We start from the raw sequence: 14,652 nt of genomic DNA on the forward strand, positions 1-14,652 counted from the left end.
TCTTTGTCATTAAATTGACTGGGTTATACTGACTAATATGTATCTTCTACAAGTGTATAAAGTGAGGAGAAAAGTCTGTAAATTGCAGGTGAGTGAGTACTTCTTTAAAGTAAGTGACTTTAATCTTGATTTTCAAATAGTTATGATCATTGAAGAATAAAGCTGTGCATAAGCAAATGCATCATGTGCTGGGAAAAGAAACCGGAAGAGTCTGTTCTTACATTGTATTACTGATTTCCAGAAAGAGAACCAGTTCCCAAATCCAAATGGTGTTAATGGGAAGCATTTATACAGTGATACTGCTGTTTCAGTCAGGCTGAAGGGATTCTCTGTACTCATATTATCTATTGTGTCTTCAGTAATTTTAATGACAGTTACAGGAATTTTATGCTTGGTCAGTGTCTGTTAAAGCCACCAGGAGTTCTTCTGTTGGCTGTGAGTAAGGATCAAGCCCTTAGTGACTGACATTGAGAAAAACAAATGTTTATCTGGTTCCAGAACAAATAGATTTATGTGACACAGCACTGTGTGGGTAAAGAAGAATGAGAAGACTAAAGCAGACTGGAAAAAATGGACATTTATACTTTTCTTAAATCATTTGTCAAAACAGATTATGTCTTTACCAACCCTAGTCTGAAAAAGACTACTTCAGGGTTTTTTATCTGGAAAAACTGTCCCTTTCAGTGAACCAGAATACCATTTCAGTAGTGTTTCGTACAGCTGTCACAGCATCTGTGAAATCAGATACTGAACGGAGAGGTTTCCCTCCACAGCAGTGGTGTCTCTGTATTGTACATGTTTAGATTGATACACATATCTGTAAATGCATATGCAAGTGTAATTTATGGCATTTGTAAGTTGGTGTTATGTCAGATGAGTATCACAGCTGCAAGTTTTGTGACAAGCTGTCCGGTATCTGAAACTACTGTTGATCCAACAGCTGTATTAAAAGGAGAAATAATTGACTGTCGGTCAGAAAGCCTTTGGCATAAGCTCCTTGCAACGAATCGTAGCTACAAAATTGCTTAAAACAGACCTTTGCAACTTGTCAGCCAATTATTTTTAATAACAGAGCCGTGCAGTTAGTGTAATGATTTTGATTCTCACTTCAAGCATTTAATGGTACCACATGCAATATCAAACACAATAAATGTGACTAAATGCTTTGAAAGACATTTTAACTTAAATGACTGTGAATCCACTTAAAATATTTTCTTGACATGAGAAGCTAATAAAAGGTAATTGAGTACAGAAAAGTAAAAGATTAAAAAGATGTTTTAGAGTTACCATCTGGTAGTAGGGAATGAATATGATCTGGATAAACAAGACTGATACAGATATATTTAAAATGACCAAGATTGAGATTAGGACGATCTAGAGTATTACCAAATCAGTGTTGGGAAGAGAGAAAGTGGAAATTAGTGGGAAGTTTCATATAGCCTGACACTTGCTATCCATTGCTTTGATGCTTTGAATCTCTACCTTCTCTGTAAAGCCCTCATCAGGCTGAAAGGACCAAATACTTGGATTTGGTCCTGTTGAGAAGACCAGTAGTGTCTTTCCTTGAAAAAGCACTCCTGCTCTTCTGATAGAGAAGCCACTTTTCACAATATTTCAGTATGCTAATATTCTTGGTTAGGTTGTGAGTGTCCTTAACCTGAATTGGAGGTGACCACTATTGCAGGATCTCCATCATAGAAAGGCATCTTGTTACTTTCCACTTGAAATTGATCGGGAGAGCAAGAGGAGAGTTGTGGGGCCAGAAAGAAAGAGCAATGGGGAAAACAAAAAAAAAAAAAGCAACAAAACAAAACAGACAAAACCATACAAACCTAACAAACACATCAAGAAGAAAAAAGAAATGAGGAAGTTCTGGGTTCTACCACCAATTCTCCACACTCTCTCTGTTACCTAGTTACCTCTAAATGCAAACTACTCAACACTCATCTTCATAACAAATTATTGTACAAAGGAAAATAGTAATGTTTATTTGCACTTGGAGAATGCAGTTGATATGACACAGGAATAATTTAGCAAAGCTTGAATATTAGTTATTCATAGAGGAAATCTGATGTGGGATGGAAACTCACTGAATTCAGAAGTTAATGAACTAATCGGCGTGGAGGGGGCATTTGTAGCAAATCCTCAGCAGAAAAAAAAAAAAGTAACCTAAAAATTAAATGTTGGAAAAGTGATATAAAACTGGGAACAGTCTTAAAGAGAGAGGTACTGAGCAAACTAGATCAGGAGTGCTGATTACTGTAGCTGTGGTCATTTAAAGTAGCAAGTGCTCTTATTTAATGTGAAATGTGAAGTTCTGAAATAAGTTTAGACTTAAACTTAGTTTGTCTTCTAGTATTAGAAGGCATAACAGAGGGTAAGAGAACATATATAAATGGTGTTTCTCATGGACTCTTCCAAAATTCTTTATTATTTTTCTTCCCAGTGAATCTATTAAGAAGGTGTTTTCCACTGGCTTCTCAGAACCAGGAGGTTTGGGAGTTTTTCTTTGGTTTTCTTGTTTTGGAGGTGGAGGGGCTTTTTGGTTGGTTGGTTGGGTTTGGGTTTGGAACTTTCCTTATACTGTCACTAACAATGAGTTATACCAGATGCTACAGTAGGGAATTTTACTCTAATACCTTCTTTTACACCATCGTAACTTCTTATCACATGGATGGCAGAACTGTAGACTCATGAGTTTTCATTTCCTGTTATTTTCACTTTCCTTTGGAGACCTGATTAAGAGCAGTCTATGCCAGTACTTATTATCTCTAGCCTTGCTCTGTTGTGTTGTATTCCCTCTTGCCTTTTTAGCCCCTGGAATTGATTAATTAAACCTTCAGTGCATAAAGTAATAGGAAACATGAATTGTTTAGTTTATTCATTAGTGTGTTGTGGGAGACATGTAGTTATCTGTGCTGTGCTCAGATGACTTTTGCCAGAGATTATTACAGTAACAAGTACAGTTTTAGTACAGTTTTAGATGGCGACACTGAAAATTATCTTTGGACACTTGACATGTCTCATAGTGACATTTCAAATCATGTACTGCTTAGCTACTAATTGTCTCTCCCTTTCTCACACTGGATGCGTACGTGTGAGCTTACCGCCGTGTTGGTTTGCCACAGGGTGCCAGTTCCACAAGCTTTGATGCCCCCTTAGAGCACTGGTAATGTGAGAAGTGTCACAGGGCAGACAGCCATAAGGAAAGGATTGTACAAACCCTGCCAGTAGAGTCCTAAAGAAATTCGGTCTTTTTCCACAGAGAAACGCTACAGGGATTTGACATAAACAAAGCAACCCAACAGTCTGAATGGACTGGTAAGAATAAGATCCTCTGATTATTTTAAGCATCAATAGACAGTATTGCTAGATCCAGATGTTCAAAAACCATGTATCAGATCACAAAAGAACTATCTGATGGTGTCTGCTGGCTTTCGGAGCCTGTGGAGGAGGTGTTTTATTTTTATTTTCAGCAGCTTCCGTGCATACAGTGAAGCATGATCTTCCCACAGGCAATTTCACTGGCCTTTGCTTATTCTCTGCTGCTCTCCAGAGGCAGATGAGATTGTCTCCTCTTCATCTGGTTCTCTCTGGCATTTTGGTCTCCAAATGAATCTTGGCTCCTCCTGCTCCCTCTGCCACTGTTTCTTTTCACTGGCCGCTCATTTCAGTATTTCCCCAGGAGCCATCAGTACTCTGACCTAATCATGAGCAAGTGGATTGCACTACAGAGGGGCTAGTCCTGTTGCCATGACAGTAAGTTTGATGATGGTATTGAAGTGTCTTATTTACTGAGCAAAGAGTACTTAGTGAGGTTTCATGGGCTATGACTTGGATGTGGAGCAGACATGAATCTCTAGCCTCCCCTGTGTGTTTCTATGTATACTTCTTCAACATGTCCTCTACCACTGACTTGATTCTTCTCGGAGGTGGGGACCTGTCCCGGCAGAGACCACAGCACAGGCTGATACTGGAAATTTCATACTTCATGCGCCTTCTGTTCACTTTCTGTTTTTATATTAGCAGTGCTCTTCAGCCTCTGTTGCTGTTCTGTCCAGTTTCAAGAGAAATTGCCTGTTGGATGGTCACCTTGAGGAAGATCAGCCCACTTGACAGCATTCCATGATTCATGAGCATTTTATTTGCCTGCAAGGACAGTAAGGAAATAGTGACCATTCTAGGACAGCTTTAAAGGTCTCTGGATAGGCTTCCTTACAGAGGTGTAAGGCAGAAATGCTGGGAGGAGTATAACTTTTACTCTTGAAAAATTTAACCACAGACAGTGCAACTGATGTGCCTAGATACTGCAGGGTCTCCCAAACAACTGTTAATCTTCAAGAGCCACAGAGCTATTCTGACTGGTCCCGTCTTGCTAAAATTGACAAGGGGAGCAAGGAGAATTTCCTCTTCTCCTGCCCTTTTACAGAAAGACATCTCTGTAATGCTTGGATTGGATTGGGAAGTGCGCTACATACACTGCCTTTGAAGGACCTGATGAGCCTCATGGAGAAAAGGAGGGATCTTGTTTTAGGATCTGTTTCATATTAGTGTCTTTTTGCAGCTGTGCCGGTAGTTTCTCACATGATGAACAATCAGCCACAGTAATCTGACTTTTCCTACTCTCCTTTCCAGACAGATGATGATGTGCATGTGCCTTCGATACAAATGGATGCATCTCTCCTGGCAGAACTGAAGTGGCCAGGAGACCAGCATATATTAATGCTGATACTGCATATGACTAGGCAAATAGACAAAATTAATGTTCTCAAACTAATAGCACTTGAGGCTCTACCTCTTCATTATCTCACTTGTTACAGTAAAAAACCCATTTGTATTCTGTCTGACATTACAGCATAGAAAGTTTTTTTATTCCCCATCGCACTGTAAAATTGAGTAACCACTTTTGTTGTTAGTCTTCATATGGCTGTTGCTGATGGTACTAATTCACTGTCTGTCTCCTCCCGCTAAGTCAGCACCCCTAGAAATCACCACACCAGGTAATAGCTGGTATCAGTCAGTGTTCAGAGAGCGCAGGTCAGCTGAGCAGGAAGCTGCCAGCTGGGCAGCGATTAGGCAAAGGCAGTAGTTACAGATTCATTGTCACAGCTGAAAAACTAACCAGCTGTTAGCATTTGCCTAAACGATTCTCCTAACAGAGAGGAATAAAACAGACATCAGAAACTACCACATAGGCTAGCTGGCTGATTTAAGTTTCTTTTTCTGCTGTCTCCAGCTGTCGAGACATTGTGTGAGAGATGCTTAATCAGATTATAATCATTTCCCTTTCTCAGAAAAGCGATACTGTGGAAAAGTCAGAGCTCCAGCAAGAGTCTGTCTGTCTTGGTTGATGCTGTCTGGGGGGGAGATAGGGATGACAGAGGCCTGCAAAAAGTTAATTGCCTTTTATTGGAAGTTGGACAGGAAGGTGTTTCATGCTTGCTACTGGGGATAGAAATACACAGCTGCTGTGCCAGCCCTGTCACGGGTTCCCCCAGTTGTCTTTTTTCACAAGGTGCTGTCCTGGCAGCTCCCACCACTAGGCTGGAGTGGAAGGGTTGAGTACCAGCGGTGTACGCAAACATGGGATTTCTGTGTTCTTACCCTTCTTCTCTCAAATAGGGATACAGATGATTTGCCGGGTTTGGGGAAAACAAAACTACATTAAATACCTTTGAAGTGTTAAAAAATAAATCATCGATTACTGTGCTTGTGAAGACAGGCCCTTACCTGAAGATCCCATACGTTGTACTCTTGAGGGTGGAGGAAATTACAAAAAAAAAAAAAAAGTTTGAGCATGTAATTAATCAAATACAGTAGTTGAAACTTTCGCAAGCATTGCCTGTGTGCGCCATAGTTGGGGGTTTTTGTTTTAAAAAATATGAACCTCTAACAAAATGATTTAATTTTTTATCACATCTTCTTTATGAATTAAATCATAAACCATAGTAGCTTAGCATTGTTAGTTACCTGCAGTACTAAAAGGAGAAGGATGCAGCACTGGAGTTTGAAGGGAACCTTTTCTGAAATGTATCAACAGCAGATCATCCTTTATCTTCCACATTTTGGTCTGTGGTATTGGATTTAGTTTCTCTCCTAGCAAGCTGTTAGCGAGGGATGTGTGTCTAATGATCAGCGTTGGTTTCTGGGAAAAGGAGAAACTACTCTTCATTTATTTTTGTGACACATTGACAAATGGTTCTATTCAAGGCAAAATAAAAAAATAATTCTTATGAAAGCATTTTCAGATGTGGCAATCCTAAATAATGCATGAAACATTAGCTATTCTATGAAAATGATCTCTGTGTATCATCCTTTTGGCTACTGTAGTGACTCCCTTAGCTAGGGGATCACAGTGTGCAAGTACAGTATCCATGAAATATTTTTTCCAATTATTTGCTTATTTTTTTACTGGGGTGTGTGCCACAAAGTATGTTGAGAACATATTAATTGTTTGAAGTTCATGCATTTGCCTAGGAAATGCTGAAAGCAATTAAGTTTTACTTAGCATTTTGATGTATTTTGTGCCATCTATGGCTCTATAGCAACTTAATCTTTTAAATATATTTTGTATAAAATGAGAAGTAGATACTGAGTACGTAAAGTTCTAAAGAGACTTAGGTGACCTAATTAAATTAAAATAATATTGTAAAATACTGGTAGTGGCAGAAAAGAACTACACTGAAGGCTTTTGCAATGTATGAACACTTTATTAGAAATGCAGTCACGGGTCACTATGTAGTTATACTGACTTTTTATAAAAGGAAGACACTTGTTTAAAAAAAAAAAAAAAAAAAAAAGTCATCCATAGAAATAATGACCAATTTTGCCAAAATGGATTGTGCCCTTTTTCTCACAAGATTGAAATATGTCAGAGAAAATAATAATAAATTGACATGTGTTACACCTATGAGAGAAATTTTGAACATAATGCATTGTGTTAACTTATTTATTTTACTAATTCACAATATGTGGCACCATCTGGAAGGCTTTGCTTGGCTAGGTATAGAAGATTCATGGATTTTGAGGTATCTTTTTCATGTCACTGTACAGCAGAAAGGTTTTATGTTTTTGTAGTTTAATCTGCCCAAAGTTATCCTGCGATATTTTATAGAAATGTCATGCAAATGTGGCCAGTAAAAAATAGGACCATTAAAAATTGTGAGCTAGGAACCAACTTATTTTATAATTAAAAAATTAAAAATAGAACGTTACAAACTGTTTTATCTCCAGTCCTACTTTTTGTTACATATAATAGGCTGTAGAGAGTTAAAAAATCCATCTGATACTTGTGAAGCTAATTGAAATTCTGGGGAAATTTGGGCACCTGGCAAGGGGTAACTGTAGGTGAGACTGGTCTCCCTGGGTTTAATCTGCAAAGGGAGAGACTCGACCATTAGCTTAATCTCTTCTGTGAAGTGATTTAATTCTGTTATCTCCCTGTACTGATTATCAGGGGAGCCCCGAAGGGATTTATTTCTGTGAATACCCTTGCTGGAGTTGCACAGCTCTCGCATTTCCCCGTCCTCACTCGCGGCCAGACCTGTTTCTGGCACACAGTGTCCGTGTGCGGAATTACACAGCCGGGTAATGAGCTGGGCAGCCAGATTGCATGTGGTCATAACCTTAAGGCTAAAATGTGGAAAAGCGATCACATTATGCTTTTAAAATTGTGTGGGGACCACAGGCTTCCTTTGGGGGGGGAAAGCGGGGAATGATGTTTTGTTTCACAGTTAATGATTTTACTTTATTTCTCTTTATAAGGCGTGTACGCTTGGGGGTTGAGATTCGAGGAGATGCATGAAGTGTGTCCTGGGGAACTGGAAAGGGGGAGAAGGAGAAAAAAGCTGCAGGAAAGTTTCTGTGGCCTTTGCGTCACCATCCCCCCTTTCTCTTGACCCCCATTTGGGAAGGTCTCTCTCCCTCTTGGATGCCGGAGGGGTGACTGACTGGGGATGCAAGTGAGCCAGGGGCTACGGGTTGGGCTGGGCAATGCTCTTCTCCTGCCGGTACCTGTTAAAACAAGATTAAGCCCAACCAATTCCAGTCGTAAGTTTTATTCTCCAGGCAGATCCCCTTGTCCCCTCAGCACTCCTGGAAGTACCAGGGCACAACCTGTATGCTCCAACTCGAGTCTCATGGCTCTGGTGAATTGAAATGGACCCTTCACAGTGCCATGTTCTCATTTATCTGTCGTAGCGTTTTGCATTTTAACCCACTGTCATAGTTGGAGTGGCTTTTTTGCAAAAAAAGATCAGCCTTAGTAAAGCCCAAAGGGGCAATAGGGCATTATTTTCATATTTAATCCTAAAACCTTTTACAACAGCAGCTCTTAGACACTTCACATTGTTGCTGCTGGATCTCTATTATTAAAAGCCTTTCACCTTTTTTACTGGCTGAGTCTGCAGGAGGATACTGACTATTAAGTTGTGCTTTTGTATTTTGCATTAAATATTGAAATTCTGAAGTGTTGCTCTGCCTCCAGCTTATGGAGTTGTCCTGGCACCCTCCAGGAAAGGTTGGGGTATAATAAACAAAACTATCTGCAGAGACAGAAACAGTTCTGCTCATTGATGGCAAGAATTCTGATTTTATAAGTGTTTTTACCCTTTGAAGTATCTGTGCAGTTACATATTTGCTGTTCTTTTCAGTTGAAAATTAGCTGCCGCTTTATACATATTGGGGATGTAATGTAATTTTTAAAAAATCTTGTAAATACTGTTGTGCCTCTGAATTTCCGTAATTTAAAAAAACCTACCTTTAAATATTTATATTTTCTCTGTGATTCCCTCGTCTGGTACGTTTTGTACATTTTAGAAGAGATACTGATCTCATACTTCCTTTCCTATGTACAGAAAAACCAACAGCGGTCTACTGGAAAAATATTGAGTTGTGTTACCAGCAATCCAGGTCAGTCAGGCTCCTATTTCCTGAGAATGAATGACAGTAAAATTACAAACACTGTATTTCAGATTCTGTGGCACTCGGTATTCTGTAACAAAATTTATAAAGTAAATAGGAAATATCATAAAAAAGTGATCGTCCTGCTTTAATACATTTTTCAGATACAAATCCTTACTTCAAATTCCACATAATTACATAATACTAGTTAAAATAATATAGAAATACATTCTAAAGTTTTATTAATATTTTACAGAAAAATTGTATGGGTTTTAAGTAGTATAAACAGTATGATTTTAGACACAATGATGTAAGAAACATTAAGATAGTGCCCTGTAAACTGACAGTATTTTAGTACTGGCCTGGAACTTCAAATAAGTTTAAGTAGTATGGCTTCTCCTTCCTTCCTGAAGTGTATAGGAGTTTTGTTTCTGACTCTGATGTCAGTACATGACGCACACTTAGTATGGGTTGTAGTATCAACATAGGAAAATTGAAAAATACAGTGGCAAAGTAAATTACAAAAAGAAAGCAAGATAAAGGAATGCAGCTAATAGAAAGGGTGGGTGTCATACCTGGGCCCCACTTTGCTGTCCTCTCTCAGTGGTGGTATGTATCTGTCTCTTTCTGAAGAGTGCATATGTCAGCTTGCAAGGCATTTGGGACATTAAACCATTTTGGAAGAATAACTGCATGAATATAAGCTGCAAAAAGTTTTCAGTGCTTTACAGGTTTTGCTTTGGTGGAAACGAGTGATCTGCACATAAGTTTGTGCAGCTCACAAACAGAGCCAGCCGTAAGCCATCTTCTGAAAATCCCCCAAATGCCCTGAACATTCTTCAGGTTCAGATTGCTGCTGTATTTTCGTGACCTGAGTAATGGGTGCCCTTGGAAGAAAAACTGTAGGAAATTGCGATGCTAAACATACTTTTGATAAAACTTGGAGTAGAAATAAAGCCTTTCACCAGAGCCTCAGGCTTGCATCTGAAGACTTCAGGAAAACATAACTTTGTAACTGAAGAGTAAATAAGTACCCAGCATTGACTTTATGGCTGAAGAGTAAATAGGTACCTAGCGTTGATTTTTTTTTAACTTTAGAGAATATTTTGGTTGCCCCAATAATAACATTGGTGAAGAGCTTGAAAAATGTCTGAGTTGGGAGCACTGGATATATTGTCTCATGCGTGGGCAGAAATCAGTATTTTACTATGCCTTTTTATTATGATTTACCGAGCTATTACACTTATTTATTGCATGTTATTTTCTAGGGCACCTCATGTCATTTATAAATGTACTCATTGTTTATAATCCTTGACACAGAAGTCTTTTTCCATTTCAGTATATCCCTTCATCTGTTCAGGTTATCTCTTGCTTAAGGTCTGTTCTGTTCAAAAGTATACAATATTTAGGAAATTTTTGTGGGCAGTGAGATGGAAAAAGAGCACCCTCTTCAGTTTCCATTTTTCAAGCCAGGAAGCAAAAGCCAAAGTCTACTTTCCCTGGTCAAAAAGGACCAGAGAGTATGAAATCTCTCTCATTTTGTACGCTGAGAGCTTTATTGAGTATCTCCTGGGCTCTAGTAATGTCCCTTCAGGAGCTGACTGCATAGCCGTGCATGCTGGACTATCACCTTAAAATTAAGATAGAGTTAAATGAAACCAGAAGCGATACTGTGGCTGCTCCGGTTAGTATAAGGGAATATGGAAAACTTACCTGTTTTATTGCTCCCAAAGATGACATATCCGAGAGAGTATCAGACATCCACAGATGAAGGCTGCATGAAAAATAGTTAAGGCACTAAATTGTAATTCTTGGGTTCTACCACTTGTTGAAACGAGCTTGTCAGTTTTGACTTAGAGCACCTGTCTGAGACTGAACCAACAGATATCCTCATTATTTTGCAGATTTGTCAGAAATATGTTGATGCATTTTTTTTTTCTAACCAGCTGTCCCAACTGAAAGCAATAAAAGCTACATTAAATAGTACATAGATGCAACAGAGATGTTTGTTTCTATTTTTCTTGCTTTAAGAGTAAAGAATGCAAGTTTATAGTTTTCAAACCATATTAAGCAAGAAGAATCTTCCAGTCATGGTAAAACATATTGCTGCATGCAGAGAACCTCGTGATAGCCATGCTTGAAAAATTTTCTGGTTAACAAACTGCAGTACATCAAAACATTCTCACCGGTTGTATTGATATTCAGCAGAGGTTGTGGTGGAGTGCAAGTAGGGACTTCATTACATACTATGCCAAGTTTGGTTGATGCCTTGCTGCAGGAACAGCTCAATGTTTCCATTTTGAGATTTATTGAGAAATTTAATAGGAAAAAAAGTGGGCTTTTGCCAGTTGCACCATGACATGGTAATTTTTCAAAAACTTTAAATAGTTCACTTTTTTTTTTTTTTTCCTTGGTGAGCCTTACTTATTAGTAGTGTCTTATGTCATCCCTTTTAATCTGGGTGATTTGGAAACAAGTTAAAATCTTTTCATCTACAAGGCAGCAGTTAAGCAGGACTTGGGCCAGTGTGTTCCAGAGACGGTGCCTGCTCTTGGGTGAATAACCAGTCTATAGGTGTGAGCTCTTCAGGCGGTAGATAAGAGGCTTCCAAACATGTTGTCTGAAGTACTCACCATGACCTTCTTTTCTGTAATATCTGACACTTTTATGTCACTATTTGGAAAAATTCTGACCCACGGTAAATTGAAGTGCAGGTGTTTTTTCTCTTCACTTTTGTTTTCATCAAATGTAAAAAGCACTCTGATCTTTGTAAGATTGCTCTTAATATGAGATATTCCGATCCCATAAAACTTCTGTTCTGTTTCTGTCATACAAATACCATATCAAAGTTGGATTGTGTGCATCTCTGCAGTACCCTGATCTCATTATGTCATTGATCTTGTCTGCAATTACGAATATTGGAAACATTTTTCTCCTTTGGAGTTTTGGGTAGTCATTTGCATCAGAGGACTTCCATGTGTCCTGGCCCTTTGCAGCTTTATGGTCAGCCAGGGGAGCCTCCTCTGACCCCTTTCCTGTTGCTCCACCAAGTTCTCCCTCCACTCAACACTCAGATCAGCTTACTCACTTCAGTGCTTTATGGTCTAGCAAAAAGCAAATCTCTAGCATACCTAAGGGGAGTATTTGACAGATGCTGTGGTCCTTCAGAAATGGGATGTTACGAGCCCGCCTACTAGTAGGTAATATTCTGGGTTTATTTTTGGCGGCACTTGGGTGGGTTCCAGTGGTGCCTTCAGCTCAAGGCCAGGCTGCCAAAGGTGTTGCACAGTTTAAAGCCGTGACATTTAAGTAGAACAGCAACATGCTCTTTATTTGTAGCATTTACTCTGCTTTTAAAGTTTAATGACTTGTTTTTACTTGGTGTGTGTGGCAGAAATCTCAAAATAATGTGTTAATATAGCTAGTGGGGAAATCAGTTTAATCGAGTCTTAATTTCAGTATATTGGTTAATCTTCAGTTATAGATACTTGACCTTTTGAAGAAGAAACTTTAATACAACTCACGACTTCCATGATGATGAACTAAAGATGGGGTTTCTTGGTTTTTTGCTTTGTTTTGTTTTTTCATAATAAGAGTCACATTTTAACTCAGGAGGAATAACTGGTTTTCATGGTTGCGCAAGTGCTCACTGGTTACTGTAGTGGCTGCTTATGTGTAAAAGTAAAACTCAAATTTTATTTATATATACGTGTGTGTGTCTGTATTTAATGCTGTTTACAACTTGAAAATAAGACATTCCAGTACCTAATAAGTGTATTTATATCTACCATTCATGCTAATAATATGCTGGTCTAATATGTCACTCTTCACCTAGATGCTCTGGAAAGTAGGCTAGCTTTTATTTAATTTCAGGGTTTTTTCTAAATACTGATACTGAAAATTTCAAGGGAAATTTTGTAATGAAACTTTAGCAGACTTTTCATCCTGAGTCTCAACCAGCATTAGTTTTTAGTGGGGATTTAGCAATAAACGTGATTTTTCTCTACTCTCAGCACAAAACCTGAGGTTAATTTTGCTGTGAAGTATCTTTAGGTCTTAATCAAAGCTGAAGTTACTCATCCTGGTAAGAGTGCCCAGACAGACAATGCCTACATACCCTACTCTATTAAATTCTCAGGTATTTAGAAGGATATACTGCATGTAGTACTTTTAACTTAAAGTCGATGCTGTATATATGCAGTAGTTTAAGTTACTAAACAATTGCACTGCAAAAGGAAGAGTTAGAATTGGAGAGTGCTGTGTTAAATGCAGGGAGAACAGGTAAAGCATGAGAATGTTTTCTCATGCTCAGTGTTTTTTGTAATGTCTTTAAACGTGATATCATACAGTGAAACACTGGTACAGTGATATGTCTAATGGAACTATTAATGAGCTAAAAGACTGGCTTGTTGCAAGAAGCAATGTGAAAAGCCTGAGCAGAACTGGACTGAAGTAATTCAAGGTCCTGTAGTGAAGTCATGGAAGGCTGCTGAAGCATGGTTTCTTACACAGATATTAAGTGCATTTTAAATTAATTATCTTCTCTTGATAACAGCATATCTACTACCTGTTATATTTTATTAGCATTGCCTTATAGATGCTCATGGTTATTTTCTGTATTTCTCTTCCCCCCCAACTTAGTGGAATCGGTCGAAATTGGCCATGGGCCTCTGGAGGCAGCAGCATTTTGGCAGAATTTGGGACTTTGCATCTGGAGTTCGTACACTTGAGCCATCTGTCGGGAAACCCTGTCTTTGCTGAAAAGGTTAGACTGTTCAGTCAAAATCACATTGTAAAAGATAAATCATGTGTTGGGAGACTCATATCTCTGGGGAGGGATTTGGATTTTCCTCAGGTGTAAGTATTTCTCACAGGAGATAGATATTTTCTAGATATTTCCTTAAGCACCTTTGCATGGTTTTGTATTATAAAGTCAAAATTCTGTTCCAAATCATTGTGATGCATCTTCTTGTATATAGCACTTACCCAGCCCCATAAAACATATAATTTCTGTTTATGTTCTAAATTAGTTAAATTAATTAAACAATCAGACCATAGAGCTTTCTTCAGTACTTCACCTGAATGTGGTGAGAACAAAAATTGACATTAAATTGGGGATAACATGTGATACCTATAGAAAGCAAAGCACCATGGCTACCATGTATGATTTCAGCAAGTTTAGTCTTCAGAATGCTATATAATGTCAGAGAGGTCAGAAGGACTTCCATGGCACTGACCTTTAGGAAATGGGCTTTGAACTTTCTTTGGGGTAAGGAAAAAAAAAAATCCTTTGACAAAACAGTTGTTGTGCTTACTAATTCTTCCAAAATTTGATAACATTGTCTGCTGGATACTTTTTATTTACATGAGCCATGGAAAGCAAATCCTCTTCTCCTTCCCTCAGTTCCAACCTAAGCAAATTTACTTTGCTTTTTGGTGTGTAAATAGTCAGCGAGTCTTGCTCTTTATAATACACCGTACCATTTATCTTTTTTTTTTTTTTTTCCTAATTAAAACTTCCACTTGTTTTGGTTTTGTATTCTTACTGCAACTGCCCCATGTTAGCTAAAATAGATATTATCTAACCAGTAATCTAATTAATAATGAGACTCCAAGTGTTTAGCAGTAGGTTTAAAAGCAGTGGTCAAATATAAAATGAATATTAGTTGTACTAGATTTAAAGGACTGAATGACTTTGCTTCAATACCATTGTCAGCACTGGAATAAATTTTGTGAAACAAACTCCTAGCA

The 14,652-nt window shown here is 38.3% G+C and overlaps 1 protein-coding gene across 2 annotated transcripts in view; it reads left to right on the plus strand.

Moving 5' to 3' along the window:
* The window catches only part of MAN1A1 (mannosidase alpha class 1A member 1), a 151,238-nt gene that overhangs the window by 105,551 nt on the left and 31,035 nt on the right, over window positions 1-14,652 (plus strand). For both annotated transcript variants that reach the window (XM_042795828.1, XM_042795829.1), the window contains one exon: window positions 13,543-13,666. In XM_042795828.1, the coding sequence (XP_042651762.1) occupies window positions 13,543-13,666 (124 nt within the window). The remainder of the gene's footprint in view (window positions 1-13,542; window positions 13,667-14,652) is intronic.

Source organism: Tyto alba, unplaced genomic scaffold (assembly GCF_018691265.1).
Source record: "Tyto alba isolate M040663 unplaced genomic scaffold, T.alba_DEE_v4.0 Super-Scaffold_22, whole genome shotgun sequence".
NCBI lineage: Eukaryota > Metazoa > Chordata > Aves > Strigiformes > Tytonidae > Tyto > Tyto alba.